The sequence below is a fragment of the Lucilia sericata genome, unplaced genomic scaffold, assembly GCF_015586225.1.
Source record: "Lucilia sericata isolate MDLA Ls3-8-SP2 unplaced genomic scaffold, ASM1558622v1 Contig000622F_arrow, whole genome shotgun sequence".
NCBI classification, from domain to species: Eukaryota; Metazoa; Arthropoda; class Insecta; order Diptera; family Calliphoridae; genus Lucilia; species Lucilia sericata.
This window is the reverse complement of record NW_023994628.1, coordinates 55,739-81,579: the sequence shown is the minus strand read 5'-3', so window position 1 is coordinate 81,579 and position 25,841 is coordinate 55,739. Positions and strand designations below refer to the sequence as shown.

Genomic DNA, 25,841 nt, shown 5'->3' with positions numbered 1-25,841 from the left:
TTGACTGTAGACTGATCTATAGTCTTGATTACAGACTGATCTATAGTCTTGACTATAGACTGATCTATAGTCTTGACTATAGACTGATCTATAGTCTTGACTATAGACTGATCTACAGTCTTGACTATAGACTGTTCTATAGTCTTGACTATAGACTGTTCTATAGTCTAATCTATAGTCTTGACTATAGACTGATCTATAGTCTTGAATATAGACTTGACTATAGACTGATCTATAGTCTTGACTATAGACTGATATATAGTCTTGACTATAGACTGTTTTATAGTCTTGACTATAGTCCTGACTTTATAGTAAAGACTAGATATATAGTCTTTACTATAGACTGATCTATAGCCTTGACTATAGACTGATCTATAGTTTTTACTATAGACTGATCTATAGTCTTGACTATAGACAGATCTTTAGTCTTGACTATAGACTGATCTACAGTCTATCTATAGGCTTGACTATAAACTATAGTCTTGACTTTAGACTGATCTATCTTTACTATAGACTGTTCTATAATTTTTACTATAGACTGATCTATAGTCTTGAATATTGACTGATCTATAGTCTTGACTATTGACTGATCTATAGTCTTGACTATAGATTGATCTATAGTCTTGACTATAGATGGATCTATAGTCTTGACTATAGATTGATCTATAGTCTTGACTATAGATTGATCTATAGTCTTGACTATAGATTGATCTATAGTCTTGACTATAGATTGATCTATAGTCTTGACTATAGATTGATCTATAGTCTTGACTATAGACTGATCTATAGTCTTGACTATAGACTGATCTATAGTCTTCACTATAGACTGATCTATAGTCTTGACTATAGACTGATCTACAATCTTGGTTATAGACTGATCTACAGTCATGACTATAGAGTGATATATAGTCTTGACAAAAGACTGATCTATAGTCTTTACTATAGACTGATATATAGTCTTGACTAAATACTAATGTATAGTCTTGACTATAGATTAATCTATAGTCTTGACTATAGACTTATCTATAGTCTTACCTTTAGACTGATCAATAGTGTTTACTATAGACTGATCTACAGTCTTTACTATAGACTGATCTATAGTCTTGACTATAGACTGATCTATATTCTTGACTATAAACTGACCTCTAGTCTTGACTATAGGCTGATCTATAGTTTTAACTAAAGACTACTGTCTTACCTATAGACTATATTCCTGACTATAGATTGATCGATAATCTTGATTATTGACTGGTCTATAGTCTTGATTATAGATTGATATATAGTATTGGCTATAGTCTTGATCTAATCTATTTGTAATTATTTGCTATTTATTTGAATTCCTTCCCTATTTACCTTCTGTTAATATTACTAAAATACCTAAACAAATATAAATTAAAATTTCCCCATAGTTTGTCATCGCCAGGAACTTGACCTTACAGATAATAGTTCATTATATATTCGGGGTTTTACTTCTACTACATATTTCAATTTAGAGGTAATCACTTGTAACTCATTATCTTTGTTTCGATAAAACTAAAATTTATGGCACTTGAAATATGTATGTATGTACTCGATCTATGTATTACCCAGGTATGCAGTACTAAAATCAATAATTTTTGTCAACTGCTGGTTTTTTTGGCGATAACGAAAAAAAAGTTCTTAACTTTCATTGTTTTTTATATTATTCTTTAGTTTAATAATGTCAAGTTCATTACATTATTTATTGAGTTGTGCCGAAACTCAATACAAATATTTGTTCATATTGAACAAAGAAAAGAATACAAATTTTGTAAATATTTGTTAAAATACAAGTCATATAGCAATTGATGGGGGAAAAAATTACAAAATAAAGAACCTTTAATAAATATGAGTTGTATATGGCAGTTTCAAAAGGTTAATAAGTTTTTTTTAAATTATTTTGTTTAAAGTGATTCATTTGGTTAATATTTAACAAATAATTTTTTATGGTATTTTACAAAAGAAAAAAAGTAAATATTTATTTAGTTTGTAATCTATATAATTTAATGCTATTGTAAACGGAAATAAAGTCATAAAGTGATCAAATTGTGTTAATTAATAGGGTTTACTTTAATTTGATTTGTTATTAATTTGATAAAATTAAGGCGATTTAACTTGGACTAGTCTGGTCTATTGATTAGTCTATGAACTGCTCTTTTGACTAGTTTATGGGCTAGTCTATTGGCTTGTCTATGGGCCAGTTTATTGATTAGGCTGTGGACTAGTCTATTAACTAGTCTATTGACTAGTCTATGAACTGGTCTACGTACTATGGACTAGTCAGTTGGCTAATCTGTTAAATAGTCAATATATTGATTAGTCTCTGAGCTTGTCTATTGAATATTTCATTAACGGGTCTATGGACTAGTCTATTGGCCTGTCTATGGACTAGTCTGTTGGCTAATCTATTGAATAGTCTGTGGACTTGTCCATGGACTCTATTGACTAGTCTACTAACTAGTCTATGGACTGGTCTATTAACTAGTCTATGTGCTGGTCTATTAACTATTGATAGTATATTAATTGATCTATTGACTAGCCTATATACTGGTCTAAGTATTGACTAATCTATGGATTAGTTTATTTCTTAGTCTATTAACTGGTCTATTGACTAGTTTATGGACTAGTCGTTGAATAGTCTATGCTAATCTATTGAATAGTCTATGAAATAGTTCATTAACTAGTCTATTTACTAGTCTATGGACTCGCCTATCGACTAGTCTATTAACTGGTCTATGGACTGGTCTATTAACTAGTCTATGTACTGATCTATTAACTATACTAGTTAATAGTTAATAGATCAGTACATAGACTGATTTATTGATCTATTGACTAGCCCATATACTGGTATATTGACTAATCTATGGATTAGTCTATTGACTAGTCTATTAACGGATCTACTGATTAGTTTATGGACTAGTCTTTTGGGTAATCTATTGAATAGTCTATGGACTAGTCTACTAACAAGTCTATAAACTCGTCTATTGACTAGTCTATTAACTAGTCAATGGACTGGTCTATTAACTATCGACTAGTTTATTAATTGATCTATTGACTCGCCTATATGCTGGTCTATTGACTAATCGGTAGGTTAGTCTATTGATTAATTTATTAACTGGCCTATTGACTGGTCTATGGACTAGTCTATTGACTGTTCTATGGACTAGTCTATTGACTAGTCTATGGACTAGTCTATTGACCAGTCAATGGACTAGTCTATTGACTAGTCTATAAACTAGTCTATTGACTCGACTATATACTGGTCTATTAACTAATCTGTGGGTTAGTCTATTGATTAGTTTATTAACTGGCCTATTGACTGGTCTATGGACTAGTCTACTGACTAGTCTATGGACCATTGACCAGTCAATGAACTAGTCTATTGACTAGTCTATAAACTAGCCTATTGACTAGTCTAAAAATTTGTCTATTTACTAGTCTATGGACCAGCCTATTGACTAGTCTATATACTAGTCTATTGACTAGTCTATAGACTAGTCTATAGGCTTGTTTATGGACGAGTCTATTAATTTATTAACTGGTCTATTGATAAATCTATTAACTGGTCTATTGACTAATCTATTAACTGGAGTGTTGACTAGTATATTGCTTAGTAAATTCAATAGTCTATTAACTGATCTATTGAGTAGTTTGTGAACTAGACTATGTATTAGTCTTTGGATTACAATCAGTTAGTCTTAATAAAAATTTAACTTTTGTTAATTGTGTTCAAAGTTTATTCCTCCCAAAAAGAAAAGTGGAAACAAACAACTAATATCTATATCCTTAAACAAATATATATCTTAAAAAATAATCTACCATTTAATATAAAACTAAGCCTTTTAATCTTTAAATAAACTTCTAATTATTATTTTTATTTAATTAACTAAATATATATGAAAAAAAAAAGACTCAAAATAGACAAAGAAAAGCCAACAAATTTAGCAAAAAAAAAAACAAAACATGAAAAATTTACACAAATTGAAATCTAAATTTAGACAAACTGAAAATGAAAATACTATAACCATGTCATAATAAATATTAAAAAAAAACTGAAATGCTAATAATAAAAATAAAAAAAGTGCAGAGCTGATGTATGGAGCACCATTAAACTTCCTTTCAACAGACAGTTTTTATTTGCAAAAAAAAAATGTACATAATATTTGCCATGGCATTTCTTGATGGTATTCTAGTATCTGACATAGAAAATCTATAGACTCAGCGTGAAAGTTATATAGTGGTAATAACCCAGCAAATGTTGTGTTTAATTATTTGATTTATATTAAACAAAGTATTGCAAAAGCTTTGTGAAAAGTTTATGAGAGTGCTATTAAAAACATGTAAACTTTGTTTAGTTAGAATTGTTCCTTACTTTGTTTGCTGGGTTATTTATTATTTCATAGCGTTTTAAAGTTAAGGGGGTATTGCAGTTATTTACATACATTATTTTTTTTTTTTTTTTTGTTGGCTAGTTTTAACATTTAACCCTTTTGCCAAGTTATTTAGGTTTTATTTCCGTTACTTTGAGGTTTTTGTTTTTATTTTCTTCAACATTTTTCATGTTAAATTCAACCTGTTGGCATTTACAAAGAAAATACCAAACTCAAATATATGCTAGATTTAAAAATATTTGAAAAATGTTAAAAATAAAAGAGCACTTATGAGATATTTATAAAAGTAAGCAAGTTTTTAAAAAACTTGCACAGTTGCCAGAAAGCTTTGAAAGCTAACTTAACTATATCATTTAATTAACGTAAATTACTATAATATAAAAATAAAACAATTTTATTAATTTTCTTATACATATTTCTTTTTTTTTAGATTTCATTTCTCTCAGTGTAACTAAAAACAAGCGTGCCTTTTTTATCACATATCAAACAAAATAATCGTTAAAATTAAAGTGTTTTAAATAGAATATGTTTAATAGTAAACAATTACCACCACCTCCAACAACAAGACGACGAAATAATCTTCAAACATTGCCAGTGACTTTATCATCTAGAACGTCAACATCTGCAGCAACAGTCATCTCAAATTCATTATTAAGCACCACCACCACCTGTAAAAGCTCAAACAGCCTTAAAATGTCTACCCGCCAAAGTTATGTGTTCTTAGGTTTAACCGTACTGTTAACAATTATAGCCACAGTCCAATCTGGACCAGTGTCAACGACAACGCAAGCTGAGGTAAGTGGCAAAAAAACCTTTTAAGAGAATATTTATGAAAAAATCTACAAAAAAAGCTTTAAAAGTTTTGAAATAGACTGTCCTTATCAATAAAGTTATAAAATAAAAGTTCGTGATGGACGAACAGTATTAGATGCTTGAGCTTTCAAAAGCTTTTAATGTGTACAAAAAAATACTCAAATAGAAAAGCTTTCTTATCCTTTATTAAGCTTAATTAAACTTAAAGCTTTTAATGTGTACGAAAAAAGTTTGTTAGTAAAAGTTTTATAAAAATTCTGAAATAGATAGCAAAGCTTCTTTCCCTTATAAAGCTTTTTTTAACTTAAAGAATAAATAAATAAAAAATGCTTATTTTAAATTGTATTATGTATTATTTTAAATTCGAATAAAAAGCTTTAAAATTTAATATAAAACTTTAAAATTTTTCAAAAAAACTTTCAAATGTATTCAAAGAAATAATTTAGAAATTCTTTTTAAAGAAGTTCTAAATTAAGTTCTAATTATTCTTTAAGAAAGCTCAAATCCGCTTAAACAATAATAAAAATACTGCAAAAATAAAAAATTTGATTGTTTTCAAATATAATAAACGCTTTTAAATGCCTAATGGTATAAGAGCTTTCAAATATTTAAAAAATCTTTAATTATTGCAGTGACTCTTCGTTTTAATATGTTTGTTTTAAATTTTTTCCCATTTAGAAAAAATTTGAAAAATTAAGAAAAGCTTTAAATAAAGCTTTTAGCATTTGTAATAGCTTTCATTTATAATATTTAGCTAATAAAAATTTTAAGGCTGCTAAATATATAAATAATTTAATTATAATGAAAACTTTAAGCTTTTGCTAACTTAAAGCTTTTAGATAATGTAAAAAGTTTTCTTCATTTTGCCGACTCTAGGCTGTGTAAACAAATTTTATAAATAGTTTATTTATAAAATAAAGCTTTTCACTTTTATGATAGCTTTCAACATTTATAAAAGCTTTCCATATTTTTGAAAGCTTTCAACATTTACATATATCGTTTTTTAAGAATGCTGAAAATAGAAATAAAATGAAATCTTTAAGCTTTATTTCAAAAATATATTTCATTATGAGCGCTTTTGAATACATATCAGATTTGTTATAAATCATAAAAGCTTTTTAAAATTGTTTGTACATCATGTACCTATAAAATAAAGCTTTCTACATTTATGAAAACTTTCAACATTTATGTAAGCTTTCAGCATTTCTGAAAGATTTTAACATTTTATCTACTAAATGATTTAAAAAAGTTTAAGAAGCTTTAAGTTTTTGCAAAATTAAAGCTTTTAGGCGCTCTTTGTTATAAATCATAAAAGCTTTATAAGATTTTAATAAAAGATTTTGAACATTTAAAACATATATTGTTATATCTAATAAGCTATTGTCCATATAAACTCAAGAGCTTTTAAATCATATAAATTTTAAATGCTTTTAACACTTTTAATAAACTTTAACAAAAAGCTTCTTTATTTAATTAACGTTTTGTAAATTTATTAAAATTTATTTAAACATTCCTTGAAGCCGCTTACACATTTGTTTACAAATCAAAAAAGCTCTACTAGTATTGAATGAATGTTTTAGAAAGCTTACAAACATATTTATAAATTAAACTTCTCTTTAAGTCACTTACTAAATTTTTTACAAATCATAAAAGCTCTACTAGAATTGAATGAATGTTTTAGAAGTTTGAAAGCTTCCATATTATAATTTAATAACTAGTATTCATAAAAACGCCAAAGTTTAAAAAAGATATCGACTTTTAAAGCTTGTAATTGGTTTTAAACAAATAGCTTTTCTTCTTTAAATTAAAACTTTGTAACACATTTATTAAAACTGCTTTATATTTCATTATAAAAATATTTAATTACTTCATTTTAATTGCCTTTACTTAAAAACTCATGTTGGTAATAGACGATTCTTTTGAAATTTATTACATTTCTCTGGTTAAAATGTTAAACAATCTGTCTTAATTTACTGTTTAAAATTGATAATGATTTATGGAGAAATGTTTGTGATATACTGCTGCTGCTATATGTCTGACAACTACTACTAGTTTTATGCATAAAATTTATTCTTCATGATGATACTTTGCACTGTATTTAAACACTAGGGAAGGGAATTTTGACTGACTGACAGACTGCAAAGCTTTAATTGGGATGTGCAAGAGCTGAGAGTATGAGGCTAGAGAGTAATAAAAAACAAAAATGTTTAATTGTATTTAATTTACATAAAAATTGCATGTATCATGAGTTTTAATTTTGACACGAGTAAAGTTAGAGTAATCAACACGAGATACATACATACTAAGTATAACATGTGGAAGGGGCATGTATTTAGATATAAATTAGTATTTATTTGTGATTTTAACCTTAGCCTTAACATTTAGTCAGTTATTTTTTTGTTTTAGAATGAAATATTAATGGAAATATGTATACATTTCATGTTTTTTTTTTTGTTGTATTATTTTGAGTCAAATAATGGGCGATGATGATGATGATGATGGTTTTTAAATGGCTGACTGGTTGCCAATGTTTATTGGCGGTAATTGTTTAGTTATTAAAATAAGTTTAAAATGTTAATGACAATGAAATATTTACACATTCAAACATTTACACAGAGGACTGTCACAATTATTGTTAAAAGATCAATAGAAAAAGCTTTAAGCTCTTAACAATGAACATTTCAAATCATATATAAACCATCAACTCAATCACTTGAAAACCATGTTTAATATCTGTCTAATTGTTTGTCTGTCTGTATTTGCATTTTATGGATTTGTGTTTGTGTTTTTAACTATCTATAGTTTTTCCAAAATCGTGTCTATAATGTTCAATTGTTGTACATATTCTAAACTGATCATTATCATAATAATTTTTTATTATTATTTCTAATACTTTTTTCCCTCTCTCACTCTCTCTCTCTCTGTCCCTATCAGTGTCTTTGTATTATTTCATTATTAATTGATGCAAGGTTGTCACGTTCTTATGTTTTTTTTTTATTTTATTCAATATTAATAAATTTACTTTTTTTTCATTTAGTTTTATTGTTGTTTAATATTCCTCTATTATGCATACTTAACTATTTTAATAAAATGGGAAAACAATATAGAGAAGGGATCAAATCAAAATTTTATAAAAAACGCCTTAAGCTTTAACGTTTCTTTGTAATTTGTAATAATTTTGTTTGGTCTTCTCTATAAAAGGTGTGATGTTTTTTTTATTTTCGTTTTTAATCACGTGTTGCCTTAATAATAATTCTCCAATTCTTATCAATTTTGTTTATTACTTTAAATGTACACTCCTACTTCTTTTGAATATATGCAATTCATTAATTTATGTGCCTTGTGGGGAAAAATTATGGTCAAACATTTTGCCATTAATTGTCTTTGGAAATTTTTGAGTTTTCAGTAATAATTTTATGCTAAAGTTGAATTATACCACACATATTATTTTTATTGAAATTGGCGTCTGAATAGTTTTGTTTTGCCAATAATTTCTATTTATAGGAATTTATTCTATTTATTTGCTAATATTTATGAGAATTTGAGCTTTTAGTTGAAGTTTAAGTATAAAATTAAAAGCTTAAACTGTTTGAATTGCAAAAAGTAGAAGTTAAAGTTATAAATTTGCTATGAAAAAACTTATTTCTTTATTAACACTATAAAAGCTTCGAATTAGTAAGAGCTTTTCTTAAAATTCTAAAGTTTTTATGTTCTTTATAGCTCTTTTATTAATCTCACATAAAACTTTATGAAATAAAAAGCTTTTTAAAACCTTTTCTATTATATTTTATATCATTGTTCTATATATATAGTTTAAAAGCTTTTCCAAATAAAATCTTTCAAAGTTGCAAGTTTTTATAGGTAAAGCCTCAAAAGTTAAAAGCTTTTATGTTTTAAACATTTAAGTTAAAAGCGTTTGTGTGTACAGCTTTTAAATTTAAAAGCTTTTATATGTAATGCTTTTATGTGTAAAACTTTAATGCTTTTATAGGTAAAGCCTAAAAGCTTTTCCGAAGATTTTATGTTCGTTATAACTCTTTTAATACTCTTATATGAAACTTTTTGTAATAAAAAGCTTTTGAAAACTTTTTCCATTTTATTTTATATCTTTGATCTTTATATAGTATAAAAGCTTTTACAGATAACAGCTTTCAAAGTTGCAAGCTTTTATATGTAAAGTCTTAAAAGTAAAAAAGCTTTTATGTGTTAAGCATTTAAAGTTAAATGCTTTGCTTAACACATAAAAAGCTTTCTTACTTTTAAGACTTTACATATAAAAGCTTGCAACTGTGAAAGCTTTTATCTGTTAATCGCTTTTATGTGTAAAAGTTTAATGCTTTTATAAGTAAAGCCTTGGAAGCTTTAATAAGTAAAGCCTTAAAACTTTAAAGCTTTTATAAATTAAAAGCTTTCATATTTAAACCTTCAAAAATAAAAATTCGCTATATATAATGCTTCAAACATTAGGTAAGTCAGTTAACAATAAGAGCTTTTATTTATACAATTTTAAAAGTTCCTAATTAATCAGAGCATTTCCACAGATTTGATGTTCTTTATTGCTCTCATATAAAACTTTTTAAGATAAAAAGCTTTTGAAAACTTTTTCTATTATAAAAGTTAAGAGCTTTTATATGTAGAGTTTAAAAAGTCAAAGTATATTTATATTTTAAGTGTTAAAAGTTAAAAGCATTTAAAGCTAAAAGCATTAATGTGTAAAGCTTTTAATTTTAAAAGCTATTATGTGTAAAGCTTATAATTTAAGAAATTTTATATGTACAGCTTAAAAAGTTAAAAACTTTTATATGGAAAGCCTTAAAATTTAAAAGCTTTTATAAGTAGAGCCATGAAAGTTGAAAGCTTTTAAAAGAAAACCCTTAAAAGTTAAAAGCTTTTATAAGTAAAGTCTTAAAACTTGAAAGCTTTTATAATTAAAGCCTTAAAACTTGAAAGCATTTAAATTTAAAGCCTTAAAACTTAATGTAATGCCTTGAAAATTAAAAGCTTCATATTTAAATGTTAAAAGCTTTTATATGTAAGGCTTTAAAAATTAAAATTTGTTTTTCATAAAACTTCAAACATTAAAAACGTTTATAGATAAAGCTTTAAACAATAAAAGCTTTTATAGATAAAGCTTTAAATATTAAAGGCTTTTATATATAAAACTGTATAAATTAAAAACGTTTGTATTTTGTTAAAATTAAAAGCTTTTATATGTACGGCTTTGAAACTTAAAAGTCTTTATATGTACAGCTTTAAAACTGAAAAGCTTTTATATGTCATGTTTTTAAAGTTTAAAATTTTTATATATAAAGCTTCAAAAGTTAAAAGCTTTTGTATTTTATATATAAATTCTTAGAATTTAAAAGCTTTTTTTTAGTTTTAAATATGAAAAATCTATGGTAAGGAAAAACTACAAACCGAAAATATTATAAAAAGCTTAAATCTAAGTTTAAAACACATAAGCTTTACAAAAATTTAAATCTTTTATAAAAAACTTAAAAGTTTTAGAAATTTTTTTAAAATTTGTAGAAAAATTTTAAAAATTGTAAAAATTTTCCAAATATGAGCTTTTAGTTAAAATAAATTAAACTTCAATAATTTGTATAAAACAAAGATTAAATAAAATTTTGAAAATCACTCCAAAACTTTGAAAGCTTTTATAAACAAAAATTTAGGAAGAAGTAATTTATAGATAACATGTCTCAAATAAGCTTTAAAAACTGCAAAACTTAAATGTTTAATAACAAAGCTTTTAGTTTGCGACAGAAGATTAAGAAAAGCTTTGTTGTTTTATATTACAGTTTTAAGCTTTGATAAAAGTTTATTAATAAACATAACAAGTAAATTTTAAATTCTAAAAAAATGCTTTAAAAAGAACAAAAATTTAAAAATTTTAAGTAGTAAGTTATTAGTTTTATTTTGAATTTAAGCTTTAAACATAAAATATTTAAAGCTTAAGGGTTTCTCAAAAGCTTTAACTTAGTTTACAGCAGAAATCTTTAGTATATCTGTAAACTGTTAGGTTACTAGTTACGCCACTAGTTCTGCTTAGTTTAACTTCTCTCTATACAAATTTTGTACTTTCAAGATAAATTTCTTATTAAAAACCTTTATTATTTTATTTTTAATTCAAATCTTTATCCAACTTAAAGATCTCTCACTCTTTAAGCTTTAATTTTCTCCTTGCACAAGCAGGTCATTTCAAATCTTCAATCTTTAGTTTGTAATCTAAAACTTTTTTTTCAAAGTTCTCTAGTTCTCACATATGTACGTGGGTTTATTACCAAATTATCTTGACTATATAGAGAATTATTCAACAAAATTACCTTTAACATGCAATAATTTTTGTAATTATTTCGTTTTTTTTTCTCTGTTTAGTATTATTACTTGTTTGTTTTTCTATACGAACATTTAACAATAATCGGAAATGACAGTAAATAAATGATAAATTTCATTTTTCAAAACAAAAACTCAAACTGTTGTAATTTAGTAAATAATGTTTTTTAGTCATTGCAAAAGGAAAATAAAATAAAACATTAATTTTATTTGTATTTATTCTAGTCTTTAAACAACTTCAAGTCTATGTTAAAAATGAATCATAAAATGTTCTTCTTAAATAATATAATAGACATTACAATGATTTAATTTATTTAATTTAATCTTGTTTTATATTTTATAAATATGTTACTATTATTATTTTTATATTATTTAGTAAAGTGTCATTTTGTCATATTAGTGTTGATTTTAGTCATGTCTTATATTTTACTGTTTGTTTAATTAACAAATTACTGTTGTCAATATGACAAAGTTTTTATTTGTTTGTTGCTGGCTGTTGTTTTTGTTGTTGTTCTGCGTCATAAGTGGATTATTGTTCTACAAATTTTGTCATTTTTCAAGTGCATTCGACGCCTCTAGAGATTTTTTTATATTAAAATATACACAGATAACATGGGTTATCTAATCTTAAAATTAAAATTAAATTTTCAAAATTTACTTAAGTTTCTACTGGGTGGGCAATATAAAGTATATTGGGTAGCAGAAGAAATAAAAAAAGCTTTCAAAAAGTCATACATAATGGGCAGGTTATAAGCTTTACACTCGTTTATTTTATTCTTCATTCAAAAAATTTTTGATTTTAGTTGCATTTAATTGTTTAACATCAAATAAATTAAGTTTTCTTTTTTTAAATAAATTATTTCATATTAACTTTTTCGTTTCTTTTATAAAGCTCTAATTTAATTTAGAACTTTTTTGTTTTTGTTTTATGTAAATGATGTTGATGTTGATAAAAACAACCTTTGTTATGACCATTTAGAAAAATGTTGTAATTTTATTTCCATTGTTTTTAAATAATAACAAATAAAATTAATTAATATTTCACGCACATCGCCACATATAGCAATAATAACAAACAATGAAATTTACAACAAAAACAACAAACCAAATTACAATAGTTTAATTTTGTGGTCAACCAATGATTTTTTGAAAAACAAAAACTATATACAAAAGTATCTACTTGTATTTAAATTGTTAATATTAAATGTTTTTTTTTTTTTTTTGTTTTATGAAAATTTCAATAATTGTGTGTTCTATTAACCCTTTGAAAGCAACTAAATTAATCCGTAATTTATTGTAATATTACTTTAATATCAATTAGTTCAGTTCTAGTCCTTGTTCAGTTCTAGTTCAGTTCTGGTTCAGTTCTAGTTCAGTTCTAGTTCAGTTCTAGTTCAGTTCTGGTTCAGTTCTAGTTCAGTTCTAGTTCAGTTCTAGTTCAGTTCTAGTTCAGTTCTAGTTCAGTTCTAGTTCAGTTCTAGTTCAGTTCTAGTTCAGTTCTAGTTCAGTTCTAGTTCAGTTCTAGTTCAGTTTTATTTCAGTTCTAGTTCAGTTCTAGTTCAGTTCTAGTTCAGTTCTAGTTCAGTTCTAGTTCAGTTCTAGTTCAGTTCAGTTCTAGTTCAGTTCTAGTTCAGTTCTAGTTCAGTTCTAGTTCAGTTCTAGTTCAGTTCTAGTTCAGTTCTAGTTCAGTTCTAGTTCAGTTCTAGTTCAGTTCTAGTTCAGTTCTAGTTCAGTTCTAGTTCAGTTCTAGTTCAGTTCTAGTTCAGTTCTAGTTCAGTTCTAGTTCAGTTCTAGTTCAGTTCTAGTTCAGTTCTAGTTCAGTTCTAGTTCAGTTCTAGTTCAGTTCTAGTTCAGTTCTAATTCAGTTCTAGTTCAGTTTTAGTACAATTTTAGTTCAGTTCAGTTTAATTCGTTTCATTTTATTGCATAAACAAACGTAATTTAAAAGAGCATTAAACATTTGCTAATAATTATTAATAAATTAACGTGAAACACAATACTTTTCTATAATTAAAACTCTTTACATTCTTTATATTCATTTAACCACTGGAAAAAATTGCACCAACTTTAAATTTAAAACATTAATAGAAATGAAATATTGTTTAATAAGTTGATGTCTTGGATTTTAAATATGATAACAATTAATATTTAATATAAATTTAAATACAAAAGATAAAGGTGAATTGTCATTCACCGAAATCTTTGACCGCATGACATAATAAAGAATTTCTATGATAAATGAATCACTTAAAAAAGAAGAACAAAAAGTATAAAACTCTTCCTTGAATGAATCATTTGATCAAAGAGTAAAAATCGCAGAGATAGAACGTGTTTGATAATAAAGAATGTAAAATGAATCATTTATTTATAAAACAGTTGCATTTTTATTGAACAAAAAAAATTAAGATTTTATATCCTTTCGACTAACAAAACAACTAAATGTGAATCATTTAAATTATAATATGAAGTTATTTTTATTTATTTGTGTGTATTGTTAAAAATTTGTCACAACTTTAAGCTTAAACAATTGCAAGTTTAACATTAGTTTAAACGTGACCTAGTCTCCTACTTAACATATACTTTTGTTATTAAAAGTTTCTTTCAACTAAGTTCGGTCAAGTCATGCTTTAAAGTTTAAACCAAAGTTTTACTTTAAAACACCATTATTGACTTTCAGCTTAATATGTATTAATTGTCATCAAATAAGGCTTTTAACTTAAAAATCCTACCCTCAAAGGTTTAATTTTAATCATAGCTTTATATTTGTTTTGTCTTTTTTTACAATTTTATTCTAATAGATGATCACAAAATTACGCACAATGTCAATTTGCAATTTATTTTCTATGCTTCTGCACTATGGCAAAAAAAATGGGTGTAGTTGTGTATTTTATTCATACGGTTTTTTCTATCATTATTATTTTCTAAATCATTGTCTGTAGTATTCTCTGGAATACTACAAACAATAAATTACTGTTTTAAAACGTATGCTAAGTAACGATAGTAATTGTTATTGTTATTAAGAAATAACAAAAAAAAAAAACAAATGCTGTCAATTTGAAATATATTAAGTTTTGTTAGCAGCCACTTAATATTGCAATAACATTGATTTTATGTTACAACAATTAAGCTTTGGGGGTCTTTGGCAAAGTGACAGTTTGTTTAAAGATCTTAGACGTTTAGTAGGCATTTGAATGGGAAAGTGTCTACACAGGCTGTAGCGAATAAGTAAATACCTTATGCAGAAGCTTAAAGCTTTTAAAGCTACTTTGCTTTGAATTTAGAATCAGCTTTTAATTTGGAACCAAGTTAAGCTTTAAATTTTATTAAAATTTTAGGGGATTTTTAGTTTTTATTTAAAGAGCTTTTCCATAAACTTACTTTCTAACAGCTTTTAAATATAATTATCTTTTTAATAATAAGTCGTTAAATAAGCTTTTTTGTTGAAGCTCGTATTTCATATTAAAAAATAAAGCTCTAATTCAGTTTTTTGCCATCTTCTAGTTCAGTTCTAGTTCAGTTCGAGTTCAATTCTACTTCAGTTCTAGTGCAGTTCTAATTCAGTTCTAGCTCAGTTCTAGTTCAGTTCTAGTTTCAGTTCTAGTTCAGTTCTAGTTCAGTTCTAGTTCAGTTCTAGTTCAGTTCTAGTTCAGTTCAGTAGTTCAGTTCTAGTTCAGTTCTAGTTCAGTTCTAGTTCAGTTCTAGTTCAGTTCTAGTTCAGTTCTAGTTCAGTTCTAGTTCAGTTCTAGTCAGTTCTAGTTCAGTTCTAGTTCAGTTCTAGTTCAGTTCTAGTTCAGTTCTAGTTCAGTTCTAGTTCAGTTCTAGTTCAGTTCTAGTTCAGTTCTAGTTCTCAGTTCTAGTTCTAGTTCAGTTCTAGTTCAGTTCTAGTTCAGTTCTAGTTCAGTTCAGTTCTAGTTCAGTTCTAGTTCAGTTCTAGTTCAGTTCTAGTTCAGTTCTAGTTCAGTTCTAGTTCAGTTCTAGTTCAGTTCTAGTTCAGTTCTAGTTCAGTTCTAGTTCAGTTCTAGTTCAGTTCTAGTTCAGTTCTAGTTCAGTTCTAGTTCAGTTCTAGTTCAGTTCTAGTTCAGTTCTAGTTCAGTTCTAGTTCAGTTCTAGTTCAGTTCTAGTTCAGTTCTAGTTCAGTTCTAGTTCAGTTCTAGTTCAGTTCTAGTTCAGTTCTGGTTCATTCTAGTTCAGTTCTAGTTCAGTGTTCTAGTTTCAGTTCTAGTTCAGTTCTAGTTCAGTTCTAGTTCAGTTCTTTAGTTAGTTCAGTTCTAGTTCAGTTCTAGTTCATTCTAGTTCAGTTCTAGTTCAGTTCTAGTTCAGTTCTAGTTCAGTTCTAGTTCAGTTCTAGTTCAGTTCTAGTTCAGTTCTAGTTCAGTTCTAGTTCAGTCTTTCTTCAGTTTCTAGTTCAGTTCTAGTTCAGTTCTAGTTCAGTTCTAGTTCAGTTCTAGTTCAGTTCTAGTTCAGTTCTAGTTCAGTTCTAGTTCAGTTCTAGTTCAGTTCTAGTTCAGTTCTAGTTCAGTTCTAGTTCAGTTCTAGTTCAGTTCTAGTTCAGTTCTAGTTTCAGTTCTAGTTCAGTTCTAGTTCAGTTCTAGTTCAGTTTCTAGTTCAGTTCTAGTTCTATTCTAGTTCCTAGTTCAGAACTCAATATATTTAAAAGTTTTTAAGCTTTTTGAAAGCTTTTGTATATTTATTTTTATCATATAAGCAAAATGTTACAAACTCTTCTTTAAACCTAAACTACCGACGATAAACCCGCATTTTGAAAGGGAGTAGACAATAGACAGTTATAAAATTCTAGACACTGTCTAGAGGAAAGTAATTTGTTTCGATGAAAAAAGAATTAAATAAGAAAATAATCATCACAATCGATATTACGAAATTTAGATTTATTTTAATTCTACATAAAATAGAAAAAAACGTTTAAAATTTAAAATAAATACGAGTACATTTAAGTAGAGTGTGTAGTTTATAAAACGTTTATAGAATATTTGATGAATTAACTACTGGGGAGCTTTATTCTGCCTTTTCGATTTTGTTTTTTAAAGTTGGCAAACTGGTTTATTTCATTTTGTACAATGTTTTATACAAATTCGTTTATATTTTTTTGTTGCTAAAATTTCCATCAAGGTTTATTTCCGCTTTATGAACGTGTTAATCGATTTTTCAGTAAAAATGTAAAATTGTCTGTTAAATAATATTTGTTGTTTTTTTACACACTTTTTTGTTGGATGAAAAATTGTTTTAGAAAACATTTTAAAGCCGACATAAAATAATAAATAACTGTCATTTTAATAAATATGTCAAAATAAAGAATACAAAATACAATAAAATTGATTTAAAACTTAACAACAACAGGTAATTGTAATGATCCTTAAAACAAATTATTCTAAACAATTTTTAATAAATCAATACCAAAGTACAAAAATTCATTTCTTTTTGTTATTACGAAATCAAATACTTAAAATCTCCTATTTTACCTTGTGAATAAAACTATTTTACAAACATATTAAATTTCAGTTTTGCCCCAGAAAATTATTTGTTTACACAGAAAAAAAATGTCAACTGTCAAATATTTGTCCAATAAACAATGAAAAAATGGCGTCATAAAAATGAATAATTGCCACCTGCTTAATTTTTTTCTCCTTTATATATGTATTTGTATTATAGTTCTTTGTTGGTCAACCACAAAAATTTTGCAGCCACCAAAAAACTAAAATTGTAAAAGTCAAGGAAATTAAAGTTTCTTTTTATTCTTATTCATCTTACCTCCTTACCATTTCATGCCTAAATATGTAGATGAGTAATGACGTCTTTGTGAGTGTGTATTTTAATGTGTGTTGTTCAGTTTTTTTGGGATTTATTAATAATTTCCATATTGAATTGCGTTGAGGAAGTTTTTTTCATAAATATCGTGACTCACGCACTCATTTCTTTAATTTTAATAATAATTTGTTACAATTTTTAGTTATTTTTTCAGTGTTGATGTATATTTTAAAAAAGAAAAATCAATAAATTTTAGAGGCTCTAAAACCCTCACATATTTCTATTTTTTAGTAGGACATTATATCTTAAAGCTTTTGTGTTTTATAGCTTAAAAGCCTCTCTTTAAAACTTTTAAAGATTTCGAAGCATTTTAAGTTTTTTATAATCTCAAAAGCTTTCTTACAGATTTTTCTTTCAACTTAGAAGCTCTTAATACAAAATTAAAACTTTTTAAGCACTTGTCATCCTAAGGCTTTAAAAATTTTAAGCTTTTAAATATAACACAATTTGAAATAATTTAACTAAACCCTTTTTTATGAAGTTTTTGTTAAAAGCTCTGGAGGTGTTTCAAAAGCTTTGAGTTTCCCAAGATTTTCAAATTTTTTAAAAAATTTTTGGAAGTTAATCTATCTAATCTCAGTTTTAGTTCAGTTCTAGTTCAGTTCAAGTTCAAGTTCAGTTCAAGTTCAGTTCTAGTTCAGTTCTAGTTCAGTTCTAGTTCAGTTCTAGTTCAGTTCTAGTTCAGTTCTAGTTCAGTTCTAGTTCAGTTCTAGTTCAGTTCTAGTTCAGTTCTACTTCAGTTCTAGTTCAGTTCTAGTTCAGTTCTAGTTCAGTTCTAGTTCAGTTCTAGTTCAGTTCTAGTTCAGTTCTAGTTCAGTTCTAGTTCAGTTCTAGTTCTGTTCTAGTTCAGTTCTAGTTCAGTTCTAGATCAGTTCTAGTTCAGTTCTAGTTCAGTTCTAGTTCAGTTCTAGTTCAGTTCTAGTTCAGTTCTAGTTCAGTTCTAGTTCAGTTCTGGTTCAGTTCTAGTTCAGTTCTAGTTCAGTTCTAGTTCAGTTCAGTTCTAGTTCAGTTCTAGTTCAGTTCTAGTTCAGTTCTAGTTCAGTTCTAGTTCAGTTCTAGTTCAGTTCTAGTTCAGTTCTAGTTCAGTAGTTCTAGTTCAGTTCTAGTTCAGTTCTAGTTCAGTTCTAGTTCAGTTCTAGTTCAGTTCTAGTTCAGTTCTAGTTCAGTTCTAGTTCAGTTCTAGTTCAGTTCTAGTTCAGTTCTAGTTCAGTTCTAGTTCAGTTCTAGTTCAGTCAGTTCTAGTTCAGTTCTAGTTCAGTTCTAGTTCAGTTCTAGTTCAGTTCTAGTTCAGTTCTAGTTCAGTTCTAGTTCAGTTCTAGTTCAGTTCTAGTTCAGTTCTAGTTCAGTTCTAGTTCAGTTCTAGTTCAGTTCTAGTTCAGTTCTAGTTCAGTTCTAGTTCAGTTCTAGTTCAGTTCTAGTTCAGTTCTAGTTCAGTTCTAGTTCAGTTCTAGTTCAGTTCTAGTTCAGTTCTAGTTCAGTTCTAGTTCAGTTTCTAGTTCAGTTCTAGTTCAGTTCTAGTTCAGTTCTAGTTCAGTTCTAGTTCAGTTCTAGTTCAGTTCTAGTTCAGTTCTAGTTCAGTTCTAGTTCAGTTCTAGTTCAGTTCTAGTTCATTCAGTTTCTAGTGTCAGTTCTAGTTCAGTTCTAGTTCAGTTCTAGTTCAGTTCTAGTTTCAGGTTCTAGTTCAGTTCTAGTTCAGTTCTAGTTCAGTTCTAGTTCTAGTTCAGTTCTAGTTCAGTTCTAGTGCAGTTCTAGTTCAGTTCTAGTTCAGTTTCTAGTTCATGTTCTAGTCAGTTCTAGTTCAGTTCTAGTTCAGTTCTAGTTCAGTTCTAGTTCAGTTCTAGTTCAGTTCAGGTTCTAGTTTGCAGTCCCTAGTCAGTCCTAGTTCAGTTCTAGTTCAGTTCTAGTCAGTTCTAGTTCAGTTCTAAGTGTCAGTTCTAGTGACAGCTCTAGTTCAGTTCTAGTTCTAGTTCAGTTATATTTCAGTTCAAATACAGTTCTAGTTTAGTTTTAGTTCAGTTCTTCAGTGCTAGTGTAGTTCTTGTTCATTTCTAGTTGAAAGCTTAATTATTCTCCCTAGTCGACAAAAAATCGTAAGTAACCTTAAAAGCTTTTTTAATATCCCATTCATTAGCTCCAACATTTACCCAACATTAACATATTCCCTATTACTGCACATTTCCTTTTACCATTAGTCAATGGAAAAGCAAAAAAAAATCCTATTAAGAATTGTTAAGTTGTTGGAAAAAAGATTTCTATCTACAGAAAAAAACCAACAACTTGTTACCATTAATATTTATGGCTTAAATTACCAGTTAGTATAACAAACAAGATGTAAGAGAAACTAACGCCCAAAATAAATAAAATCACTATGATTATATTGATGGACGAAATTAATGTTTCAGCTGCCTTCCTTCTAAAAAGGCAAATGAACTTTTGAAAAAATTTAGTTTTCCCACAAAGACATGGTATTTACTTTAGACTATAAACAAAAATTTAGTAGGAATGTAAAGGAATGAAGAAGAAACTAAGTTTTTTTCAGAATTTTTTTGTTTAAACTTAAATGCTATGTCAAGCCAGAGCATTCATGCGTTTTATTTCCTTTTATTTTTGGTTGTATTTACATTTTAATGTATTTAGGGTGAAACCTTAACTTTCAAAGACCAGCAGTTACTGTGTGTGTGTGTGAAAAAGCTTTATATTCCTTTTAAAAGTTATTTCTTAAGTATTTAGTACGTTACCTTTCAAACTGACTGTTGCATATGACTCTTTTAGGACTTAAATGCCGTATTGACGTTTAAATAAGAACGTTTGTGTGTTAGGTTACAAACACATACATACATACATACATAGAAAACCACTACAATCAAACAAACATCATTGCAACTTACAGTGTGTTGGAAATTTCCGGCTAAATAAACGCGTAAGGATATAAATTATATTGTAAAATGGCACGAAAGGAGCTTTATAGCTTAAGCCAAGCGAAGAGTAAGAAGAGGAGAATTAAATAAAATATAGAAGAAAATAAATTATACATAAAATACATACAACTCGTACCCTACAATGTGAAATAAATTTAGGTCGTTTAGTGTGGGTCAATGACTTAAGTGGAGTGTGGCATAAAGAAACTTAAGAGGGTGTTAAAACTTTACCCCAAAACAAGTCGAAATAAAGAAAGAAATACATATAAATAAAAAAGAGAATAAGGTTAACTAGTGGTTAATTAAATAAGAAACAATTTCTTTCATTTAAACTCATTATTTATTTAATAAAAGAAATTAGTAGAAATTATATTTATTTTTATTACATTTGCCAACATTAAGGGAGCACAAGTTTTTGTTTATTTGTGTCAATTAACTATGTTTTTATTTTTGTTTACATTTCATATGTTGCAACTTGTATAAAATGCTATGTAACAGTAATTGTGGGCCTCTTTCTTCAACCTGTTTTTTGGCTTTTCTTCCAAAGTTTCTGTGTCATTTTTACGTATAAGAGCAGAGTGGCAAATATTTATAAAAAGCGACTACATAAAACATATTGCAACATGTTGCATATTTTGTTAATTACGTCATTGATGCAGTAAAATGTAAACAATAATAAAAACTAGATAAATACTGACACATAAAATAAAGAAAAAGCTTTTAAATGAGTTACTTGGTTATTTTGTTTTACCGCAATTTAAAAGAAAAATATATAACTTTTCTCTCTCTGCCAGAGCAGGGAGTATGAGTCCTATTGTTTTTTTTACAGTTTTGAATGCTGTTAAAAATTATCAATAATTTGTATTTAATCGCGTATGTTTATTTTTATTTATTTATTTTCAATTTAAAACTTTTAACATCCCTGTTTGATACAAAAAGCTTTAAATAAAACTTTCTGTTATCTTGTCAGCATTTCAATGACTATCTATGTGATATTAATAATGTATATACTCTTGTATATTTGCTATTGTTTTTCATTTGAATTTCCTTTTAAAGTTGCAAAAACCTTATTTCTCTTTACATTTCATATGCAGTTTTCAATTTTAATAGTTAAAGAAAAAAATTTAAATAAAAAACATATTCCATTTTAAATTAAACTAGTTTTTAACATGGTATTTAACATTAAATATGGATTTTTAAATTTGAAAACTATTGCTTTGAAATTATATACATTGATGTAGTATAATTTAAATAAATATTGCATATTTTGCCATTGAATGTATTAAACATGAAGTGATCATTTAAGATCACTACGTTAAAAGTTTTGAGCCATAAAGTTTCCTACCTAAAAGCTTTTGCGATCTTAAAAGAGAACTAGAACTGAGCAAGAACCGTGCTTAGTATAACAGAACTAGAACTGAACTAGAACTGAACTAGAACTGAACTAGAACTGAACTAGAACTGAACTAGAACTGAACTAGAACTGAACTAGAACTGAACTAGAACTGAACTAGAACTGAACTATGAACTAGAACTGACTAGAACTGAACTAGAACTGAACTTGAACTGAACTAGAACTGAACTAGAACTGAACTAGAACTGAACTAGAACTGAACTAGAACTGAACTAGAACTGAACTAGAACTGAACTAGAACTGAACTAGAACTGAACTAGAACTGAACTAGAACTGAACTAGAACTGAACTAGAACTGAACTAGAACTGAACTAGAACTGAACTAGAACTGAACTAGAACTGAACTAGAACTGAACTAGAACTGAACTAGAACTGAACTAGAACTGAACTAGAACTGAACTAGAACTGAACTAGAACTGAACTAGAACTGAACTAGAACTGAACTAGAACTGAACTAGAACTGAACTAGAACTGAACTAGAACTGAACTAGAACTGAACTAGAACTGAACTAGAACTGAACTAGAACTGAACTAGAACTGAACTAGAACTGAACTAGAACTGAACTAGAACTGAACTAGAACTGAACTAGAACTGAACTAGAACTGAACTAGAACTGAACTAGAACTGAACTAGAACTGAACTAGAACTGAACTAGAACTGAACTAGAACTGAACTAGAACTGAACTAGAACTGAACTAGAACTGAACTAGAACGAACTAGAACTGAACTAGAACTGAACTAGAACTGAACTAGAACTGAACTAGAAATGAACTAGAACTGAACTAGAACTGAACTAGAACTGAACTAGAACTGAACTAAACTGAACTAGAACTGAACTAGAACTGAACTAGAACTGAACTAGAACTGAAACTAGAACTGAACTAGAACTGAACTAGAACTGAACTAGAACTGAACTAGAACTTGAACTAGAACTGAACTAGAACTGAACTAGAACTGAAACTAGAACGGAACTAGAACTGAACTAAACTGAACTAGAACTGAACTAGAACTGAACTAGAACTGACTAGAACTGAACTAGAACTGAACTAGAACTGAACTAGAACTGAACTAGAACTGAAAACTAGAACTGAACTAGAAACTGAACTAGAACTGAACTAGAACTAGAACTGAACTAGAACTGAACTATGAACTGAACTAGAACACTGAACTAGAACTGAACTAGAACTGAACTAGAACTGGAACTAGAACTGAACTAGAACTGAACTAGAACTGAACATAGAACTGAACTAGAACTGAACTAGAACTGAACTAGAACTGAACTAGAAGCTGAACTAGAACTGAACTAGAACTGAACTAGAACTGAACTAGAACTGAACTAGAACTGAACTAGAACTGAACTAGAAACTGAACTAGAACTGAACTAGAACTGAACTAGAACTGAACTAGAACTGAACTAGAACTGAACTAGAACTGAACTAGAACTGACTAGAACTGAACTAGAACTGAACTAGAACTGAACTAGAAACTGAACTAGAACTGAACTAGAACTGAACTAGAACTGAACTAGAACTGAACTAGAACTGAACTAGAACTGAACTAGAACTGAACTAGAACTGAACTAGAACTGAACTAGAACTGAACTAGAACTGAACTAGAACTGAACTAGAACTGAACTAGAACTGAACTAGAACTGAACTAGAACTGAACTAGAACTGAACTAGAACTGAACTAACTGAACTAGAACTGAACTAGAACTGAACTAGAACTGAACTAGAACTGAACTAGAACTGAACTAGAACTGAACTAGAACTGAACTAGAACTGAACTAGAACTGAACTAGAACTGAACTAGAACTGAACTAGAACTGAACTAGAACTGAACTAGAACTGAACTAGAACTGAACTAGAACTGAACTAGAACTGAACTAGAACTGAACTAGAACTGAACTAGAACTGAACTAGAACTGAACTAGAACTGAACTAGAACTGAACTAGAACTGAACTAGAACTGAACTAGAACTGAACTAGAACTGAACTAGAACTGAACTAGAACTGAACTAGAACTGAACTAGAACTGAACTAGAACTGACTAGAACTGAACTAGAACTGAACTAGAACTGAACTAGAACTGAACTAGAACTGAACTAGAACTGAACTAGAACTGAACTAGAACTGAACTGAAAAACTGAACTAGAACTGAACTAGAACGAACTGAACTAGAACTGAACTAGAACTGAACTAGAACTGAACTAGAACTGAACTAGAACTGAACTAGAACTGAACTAGAACTGAACTAGAACTGAACTAAACTGAACTAGAACTGAACTAGAACTGAACTAGAACTGAACTAGAACTGAACTAGAACTGAACTAGAACTGAACTAGAACTGAACTAGAACTGAACTAGAACTGAACTAGAACTGAACTAGAACTGAACTAGAACTGAACTAGAACTGAACTAGAACTGAACTAGAACTGAACTAGAACTGAACTAGAACTGAACTAGAACTGAACTAGAACTGAACTAGAACTGAACTAGAACTGAACTAGAACTGAACTAGAACTGAACTAGAACTGAACTAGAACTGAACTAGAACTGAACTAGAACTGAACTAGAACTGAACTAGAACTGAACTAGAACTGAACTAGAACTGAACTAGAACTGAACTAGAACTGAACTAGAACTGAACTACTAGAACTGAACTAGAACTGAACTAGAACTGAACTAGAACTGAACTAGAAACAACTAGAACTGAACTAGAACACAACTAGAACTGAACTAGAACTGAACTAGAACTGAACTAGAACTGAACTAGAACTGAACTAGAAACTGAACTAGAACTGAACTAGAACTGAACTAGAACTGAACTAGAACTGAACTAGAACTGAACTAGAACTGAATTAGATCTGAACTAGAACTGAACTAGAACTGAACTAGAACTGAACTAGAACTGAACTAGAACTGAACTAGAACTGAACTAGAACTGAACTAGATTTGAACTAGAATTGAATTATAACTAAACTAGAACTGATCCATTTCTTCAAAAAACTTTATTCATCATCTTTACCAAAAGTTACTTCAACATTTCCCCGTTTTTTTAATTTTAGTCTGAAGTAATTCGATTGCATTGAATTGTAATTGTTTATAATTTTGTAATTTTTTTTTTTTTTTTTTTGCATTTAACTCACATGTTTTTTCATTGCTAATTTATCAGTAAATTTCATGTCTCACATGTTAAACGTGATTTTTTGAAAGTTTTTTTTTGCATTTTGTTAAACTTATTGATGATTTATTTAAATATTTATTGTCATCATGACCGTTAAACCCCGCCAATTACAACATTTTTTATTAATGAAAGTAAACTTTTATTTATATTTTGTTTTATTCTAATGATTTTTTTTTCATGAATTTTACAATGTGTTGTCAATGGTTGATAAACAAATTAATGAGTAAGAGGAAAAATTTAAAGAGAAAACAATTATTGATGACTACTGATTCAGAGACATAAACGGAAATGTTATTAGACAAAAAAAACGTTAACAAAAACACTCAAAAGTTACTTTTATATTTAACATATTTTTAAAGCTTAAAGCTTTTGGTGTACAACTTTAAAAGTTGTTGCTTTATAAGCTTTTTGTTTAATTTTAGAAACTTTTAAAGCTTTTCTTTGTAAAATTGTTTCTTTTCCGAACTTTCCAAGCCAATTTTACTCATTTCTCCTTATTTTCCATTTCCTTACAGATATATTTATCACAATTTGGTTACTTACCCGCCTCCGCCCGCAATTCTGCCAATGGTGGTCTCTTGGATGCCAATACCTGGATCAAAGCCGTGCAGGACTTTCAAAGTTTCGCCGGTTTAAATACCACCGGTGAGCTAGATGCTGAGACCATGGAATTAATGTCACTGCCACGTTGTGGCGTACGCGATAAGGTGGGTTTTGGTAATGATAATCGTTCTAAGCGTTATGCACTCCAGGGCAGCCGTTGGCGTGTAAAGGCTTTGACCTATAAAATCTCCAAATATCCTAAACGTTTGAAGAAAGCTGATGTTGATGCCGAAATTGCTAGAGCTTTTGCTGTCTGGAGCGAATACACCGATCTAAGTTTTACTCCCAAAAGTTCGGGACCAGTACATATTGAAATTAAGTAAGTTTAGGGAGACTAA

The 25,841-nt window shown here is 28.1% G+C and overlaps 1 protein-coding gene across 8 annotated transcripts in view; it reads left to right on the top strand.

The window, feature by feature from the left end:
• Positions 1-25,841, top strand: part of LOC119606779 (matrix metalloproteinase-14) — an 85,257-nt gene that overhangs the window by 43,049 nt on the left and 16,367 nt on the right. For all 8 annotated transcript variants that reach the window (XR_005231689.1, XM_037960365.1, XM_037960364.1 and 5 more), the window contains exons 2-3: positions 4,840-5,204; positions 25,416-25,822. Coding sequence is in view for 7 of the 8 variants with exons in the window: in XM_037960365.1 (XP_037816293.1) it covers positions 4,935-5,204; positions 25,416-25,822 (677 nt within the window). In the remaining variant the exon portion in view is untranslated. The remainder of the gene's footprint in view (positions 1-4,839; positions 5,205-25,415; positions 25,823-25,841) is intronic.